The sequence below is a fragment of the Orycteropus afer genome, unplaced genomic scaffold (genome assembly GCF_000298275.1).
Source record: "Orycteropus afer afer isolate SDZICR_OR568_19922 unplaced genomic scaffold, OryAfe1.0 scaffold00126, whole genome shotgun sequence".
NCBI lineage: Eukaryota > Metazoa > Chordata > Mammalia > Tubulidentata > Orycteropodidae > Orycteropus > Orycteropus afer.
In genome coordinates, this window is record NW_006921713.1 from 479,333 (window position 1) to 486,210 (window position 6,878).

The 6,878-nt window shown below is 37.0% G+C and overlaps 1 protein-coding gene across 1 annotated transcript in view; it reads right to left on the reverse strand.

Annotated features, from left to right (window-relative positions):
* The window catches only part of PIK3C2G (phosphatidylinositol-4-phosphate 3-kinase catalytic subunit type 2 gamma), a 654,890-nt gene that overhangs the window by 286,531 nt on the left and 361,481 nt on the right, over positions 1–6,878 (reverse strand). Inside the window, exons 22-23 of the mRNA XM_007944442.1 lie at positions 5,853–5,989; positions 3,525–3,694 (exon numbers count right to left, since the gene is read on the reverse strand). Of these exons, the coding sequence (XP_007942633.1) occupies positions 3,525–3,694; positions 5,853–5,989 (307 nt within the window). The remainder of the gene's footprint in view (positions 1–3,524; positions 3,695–5,852; positions 5,990–6,878) is intronic.

Here is a 6,878-nt window from a genome sequence, read left to right on the forward strand (position 1 = left end):
GGTTTATTCTCTTACAGTTTAGGAGACAAGAATTCTGAGTTCAAAGTGCCAGCTCTAGGGGCTGGGTGAAGGTCCCTTGACCTTGGGCTTCAGCTCTGTCTCTTGGTCCAGGCCCACTGAAGCTGGAGGCTTCTCTTAACTCAGATACCTGTTGGCTGCTGAGGCTGACAAACCCAAGTTTGGTAAGTAACACAGCATAGTCTCAAAATTATCAAACAACATGGCCGGCCACTAGTTCAAATACAGAAATAGTCTCAAGATCAGCAAACAACATGGCAGGCCACCCACTGATAACTCAGCCAAATGAAGGATCAAGATGCACCAAGAAGCCCCAGATCTTCCTCAAAGCTTTTTCTTATATACTGGAAGCAGACGACATCCCTAAGGCAGCTACTTAGCTGCTCACTGTAGATTCCACCATGGAGTTGATTACCAGTTTCATCATGGAGAATAACTATATCCAGCTGCCCAGCCACTCAAAACAAAACAAAAAGACCTCATTGCCACTGAGTTGGATTCGATTCAGTGGCCCTCGCCTTGGGTTTCCGAAGCAGTATCACTATGAAAGTAGATGGCCCAATCTTCCTTCCAAGGAGTGGCTAGTGGATTTGAACCACCAACCTTCTGGTTAGCAGTCAAATGCCTTAGGTACTACACCACCCAAATTGGCACACTACCTTAACTACCACAAGTTGGTATCCTTAGCTGCTGGTAAAGAACAAAAATTGATAGGAGTTGACAGTGCCAACTTGATTTTCATTCAATCAGTCAATAATCACTGAATAGCTGAGGGCTTATCTGTGATTGATTTATTGACTGATTAATTCAGCAAACATTAGGAAGAACCCACAATGAGTAAGACTCTATGCTGAGCACATTTTTTATTTACCTCTGAATTTGCAAAAGAGTGATTTAAAATATCCCAATTGCAGAAGCAGTAGCAGCTATAACATCAACAAACAAACAGAGGCTCTTTTTTCACTCTAACCCCAGTAATGTATTTCTAATATAGCTCTTGGTATATTGCTTAGTAGCTTTTTCTTTAATTTTATATTCCATTATTGAAATTCTCTCTTTCAGATTGAAATATGTTATTGTTCATTTTTTAGCCACCCTCATGTTCAATCCAAATGCTGGTTGAATGAATCAATAAGGGCATCTCCAAATTCCCAGTGGAGAATCCAGCAAAAAATAAAGACTTCCCAATATTAACTGTCTTTAGATTTTTAGGAAAGAGTATATTCCAGGGAAAAAGTGTTATATAAGTAAATCATGTATATACTCAAACCTGGAAAGTAACATTTTATCTTTTATAAGTTAAGTCTCTCACCTCTAGGATGCTGTATTGCTCTGAATAAATATCACTACACTTACCACATTAATTGGTTGTGTCTGTCTTCATTAGTATTCTATAAATAAAGTCTTACTGAAGTAGAAAATGTGTATAAATCATTTTTGTGTTTCCAGTGTTTAAACAGTGCTTGGCACACATCATCCTCAATGGATGTTTAGAATGAATGAATATGTAACTCTTCCTGAGATTATTCATTAAAGAAGGCAATGCATTGGACAAATCTGCTACAAAAGACCTTTTTTAAAGTGTTAGAAAGCAAAGACATCACTTTGAGGACTAAGGTGTGCCTGATCTGAGCCATGTTATCTTTAATTGCTTCATATGCATGTGAAAGTTGGACAATGAATAATGTAGACTCTATGCTGAGCACATTTTTTTATTTACCTTTGAGTTTGCAAAAGAAAGATTTAAAATACCCCAACTGCAGAAGCAGTAGCAGCCATAACATCAACAAACAAACAGAGGCTCTTTTTTTCCCTATAGCCCCTGTAACATATTTCTAATACAGCTCTTGGTATATTGCCTTCTTCATTTGAATTATGGTGTTGGTAAAGAGTACTGACTACACTATGGACTGCAAGAAGAATGAACAAATCTGTCTTGGAAGAAGTACAGCCAGAATGCTCCTTAGAAGCAAAGATAGCAAAACTTCATCTCATGTACTTTGGACATACTATCGGGAAGGACCAGTCCCTAGAGGAGGACACAATGCACAGTGAAATAGAAGGTCAGAGAAAAACAGGAAGCACTGCAATGAGATGAATGGCACAGTGGCTGCTGTGGGCTCAAACATTAATTATTGTGACAATGGCACATGATCGGGCAGTATTTTGTTCTATTGTACATATGAGTTGGAACACACTCAATGGTGCCGAACAACACACAACAACTCAAATAAAATAACTGAAAACCTAGTCATTCACAACTATATCCCATTTAAATAAATGATATAACTACCCACCCATTTGATAAGAGCAAACATTTAGGGAGTTATCCTTGAATCTTTTCTTTTTCTACCCTCATCCTCTTCCCTTTCTGTTCCCAACCCATTACTCACTGAAAATATCCAATCAATTTGTAGGACCTGTGGTTCTATCTAAAATATATTCTGAATCTGACCATTTTTATCACTTCTGCCTTCACCATTAAGATCTTGCCTTAATTATTGCTATAGCCTCTAATTGGTCTTTTTATTTTATAGGACAACAGGAGAGACCTTTTGAAACCCACAAGTGGTTTTTCCTCGAGCTTAAAATAAAAGACAAATGCCACACTATGACCTTCAGTGCCCTACTTGGTCTGGCCTCCACCAAACTCTTCACTCTTATCTCCTATCATCTCCCTCTCTTTCTCCCACCTTCAGAGCCTGAGCCTTCTTCTTGTAATTGGAAGAAACCATGCTTATTTCCCTGCTCTTGTCCATTACATTTGCCATTTTCTCTTCTTGGAATACTCTTCTCCAGATCTCTACAAGGTGACTGCTCATTACACAGTTCTCTTTCATCTTATTCAAAGAGGCTTCTTTAAAATGGCTCTTCTGTCTCAATCACTCTCTATCCCATTTCTCTGATTTAGTTTCTTAACAGAATTTATCATACTTCCTCATATTATTTCTTTGCTTGTTAACTTTTTTAATGTCTGTCTTCTCTACTGGAAAGAGATTAGGGTTTGTATCTGCCTTGTTTACTGTTATACCCCTAGTGCTTTGAAGGGTAGGCACTCCTCTAAATATTTGTGGAATGATTCAAGGCTAATCTAGGGTGGGAAGTGTGTTAGTTTTATGATTTGTAAACCACTGGGGCTGATCTGCTATGGCTAATATACCAGATGTATTGAGAGGATCAACTCATGCCTCATTATCCATTCAAAGTTTATAAGAAGAGAAAAATATTTATTATTACAGACAACTCAGACTGGAACAGACTAGTATTTCATGGGGAAAACTAATTTATCCTATTAACTATTTGAAGGAAGTCAATTTAATCCATTAACAGTCTATTGAAAAAAGTATTGCATTCAATGTTATTAGATGTACAATCATGTTTATGGTACCTTCAGGGATTAGAGAGATGGGAAGCAAGTCATCTGCAGGATTGTTATGCCATTACATGTTATATATTGCTGTAGGACATTGCTTAATGACTATAATAAACATTATTTGTGTACTGACCTTTTTATCCCTCCAAATGTTTGTGCATGACCTAAGAATTTTCCAAAGTCAATATGAAACATGTGGCCTGACTTTGTCAGCATAATGTTGTCATTGTGACGATCACAGACTCCCAGGATGAATGTTACCACACACCAGCCAGCACAGGAATAGAAAAAATTCTTCAAGGCCTAATCATTTGAAAAACAGTAACAACACAAAAATAACAGGAAAAAAAATGACAAAATACATTATTATCAGAGGTAATGGTAAAAAGAAAAAGATAAAAAGCACAATTACACAATCAAGAATAATTTCTACATCTCAGTGGAAGAAGGGTACAGTAAAGTGGCTGATTTGTAATATCCTAAAGAAAAACATGGAGCAATCTGTTCTTTAACCTAATAGATGAATGTTTTCATTGAAACAGGGAAGATATCTCTCTCATTCAGATGGAGTTAATTTTCATGATTTACAAGAAGATTTCTGGGATGACTTTTTATTTTTGCATCAAATATACAATATTGGATTTTTTTTTTCCAAAGTAAAAGAAGAAGAAACAATATGGCTCAATATTGCCCATCTTCAAAGAAATAGAAAACATTTTAGCTGTTGTTGGATACTGCATCAATTTCTGGATACAGAAAAGGCTATATTGCAATATCTGTTATATTTTGTTTATAATTATATATATAGGCCATCAAGTGGTGGCCAAATTGTTTTGGTACAGTATATATATATACATGTACCTGTATGGGTGAAAGCATACTACTACTAAGTCAATTGTGGCTTATATTTCTTTAATAAACAGGTTTCTTGCCAAAAGTAATATTCTTTGTCATCAACTTAGTCTCCATTCAACCATGAGTGATTTGTTGGGTCATGATTATGGGTTTCATGGAATGGAGTGGCTGACTTTCTGGAGTGGAGGGATCTATCACTGGACTAAATGTCAGATACTTTGGTTTTATGCCTCTCAAGGTACTAGACGAGTCATCTAATTTATCTGTGTTGATATTCTTCACTGATAAAGTGAAGATAATAAAGTATGTTCTGGGTACTTCACACATGGTGATTGTGAAGAGAAAATGCATGTGAAATACTTCAAAAAACACAAAAAGGGCTAAATAAATGCAAACCTCACTCCAAGGAATTTGTTGTAAAACTCAAAGTTATAATTTTGGGACTGGATGAACAGTAGATTTCAAGAATATCATCAAATTCTTTGGTATTTGCTCCCTAAAAGCCTCTGCTTTGCTCCACTTGAACTTCGTAGAACTATGGAATATAAGAACTCTCAAGTCACCATGTTATCAAAGGTTGACTGACTGTCCAATTTGCCTGAGGCTGAGGACCATTCAGAACAAGGGAATGGCAGTGCTAAAACTAGAACAGTTTTGAACAAACTGAATGTTAACCCATATACACGTTTGTGTAAATTAGAACAAAGTCACACCTGCCTAAGGGTCAACTCAGCCGCACCAGTTCAAGGCTTGGCAAGTGAAATAAGATTTGCCTGTGGCCTGACTCTAGACACGGTCATCCCTTTAGCAGGGAGCTCTGGTACTGGGCAAAGCATGCACAACTGATTCCAGGAAAAAGAAAAGTGGGAGAAAAATGTTTGCAGCTAAATATAAGGGTACATTTTGTAAAGTCCTGAAATATAAAAAATAAAAACCTAAGAAAAGTAGTACAGGGAAGAAAAACTGTATTGCAAAAAAAAGATGGAGATTTTTAGAAATTTGATTGTGTGTACATATAGATGGAGTTTACTTGAAGGAGGTAGTTTAAAGAGTCATTGTCTCAGTGGGTGAGATTACTGTAAGGGAGGCAGCTGAGTGAAGAGATCCTTATCTGATAGTCAGAAATTCCACCCAGAAGGAAAACCAAATGGCAGAAACTTTTCTGTAGTTAATATTCCATTTAAACTGGATCATTATTACTGGGCTGATGACTGAGTAAATGAGAACCAAAACCCACTGCCATCAAGTTGATTCCAATTCATAATGACCCAATAGGACAAAGTAGAAGTCCCATAGGGCTTCCAAGGCTGTAAACTTTTTTTTTTTTTTTTTAATTGTGATTTGGGTGCAATTTTGCAAAGCAGATTTGTTAAAGAATGTAAATCTTTACAGAAGCCTACCACTTCATCTTTTTCCAGTGGAGCAGCTGGTAGGTTTTGAACTGCTGACCTTTTGGTTAGCAGCTGAATGCTTAACCATGCTCCACCAGAGCTCCTTAATGAGAACTCAAAGTATATTTAATTTACTTTTCCATAAATCAGAATATCTAATGGACTAGATCATATCCTTATTAAAGTATATCATTTAAAATTACAGCAGGACAAACCTTTTCATAATCTGCCCTTATAAGGTTGTGCTCACTGAACCACTTCTTGATTGTATTTTCTTTCAGTGGTCCTATCAGTCCAGAATGTCGATGAATCTTTGCTAGGGTTACAGCATCAGGCACCATCTGCACCAATCCTGGTTGATAAAAAAGAGTTTAGGGGGGCAATTCTTTCTTCAGAGGATGAGGGATATTTAGGGAACATGTCTTGATTTATGTAAAACTACAGCAGTTATCAGCCCTGCATGAATCACACATCTCCTTTCCAAAGAAAGCATCTTTTCAGAAGATGCCCTATCTAGATGGTATTCCTATTAAATCTTCCTAACTCCTAGGGAGCAATAAGGCTATTGGTTGTGGTTGAATCAGATTTGTCAGAAGCAGCTTTAATTTTTCTTTCTTTTTCCCTAGAACTTTAAAAAAAAAAAAAAAATCAAACGCACTGCCATTCAGTCAATTCTGACTCATAGCGACCACCTTTGGGTTTCTGAGGTGGTAAATCTTTATGAGGGAGCTCTGGTAGTGTAGTGTATAAGTCACTTGACTGCTAACCAGAAGGCTGGTGGTTCAAATCCACCAGCCACTCCCTGGAAGGAAGATGGGGCAATCTACTTCCGTAGTGATACTGCCTCAGAAACCCAAGGAGGGGTCGCCTTGAGTCAGGTCCGACTCAACGGCACATAACAACCACAACAAATATTTATGGAAGTGCATTGTCCCATTGTAGGAGCAAATCTAGCCAGTCTCTGTCTCACAAGAGACCTCACAAAGTTAACAGAGTAGTAGATTAATTACTATATTACTGGTGAATTCATTACCGTTTAAGGGAAGAAATTCATAGTCATATACCAAATATTTATGACTTAAGTGAACCAAACACAATCTTCAAGCAAATATTTCAAATATATTATAAAAATCAATGTACAGGTTAACAAAAGCTTTACTTTTAAATGCTACGTTTCTGGGAGTGAACAAAATAAGTTTGTAGCAAACACTTTGAGATCTATCTGCTCCTTCTCAGTCAAC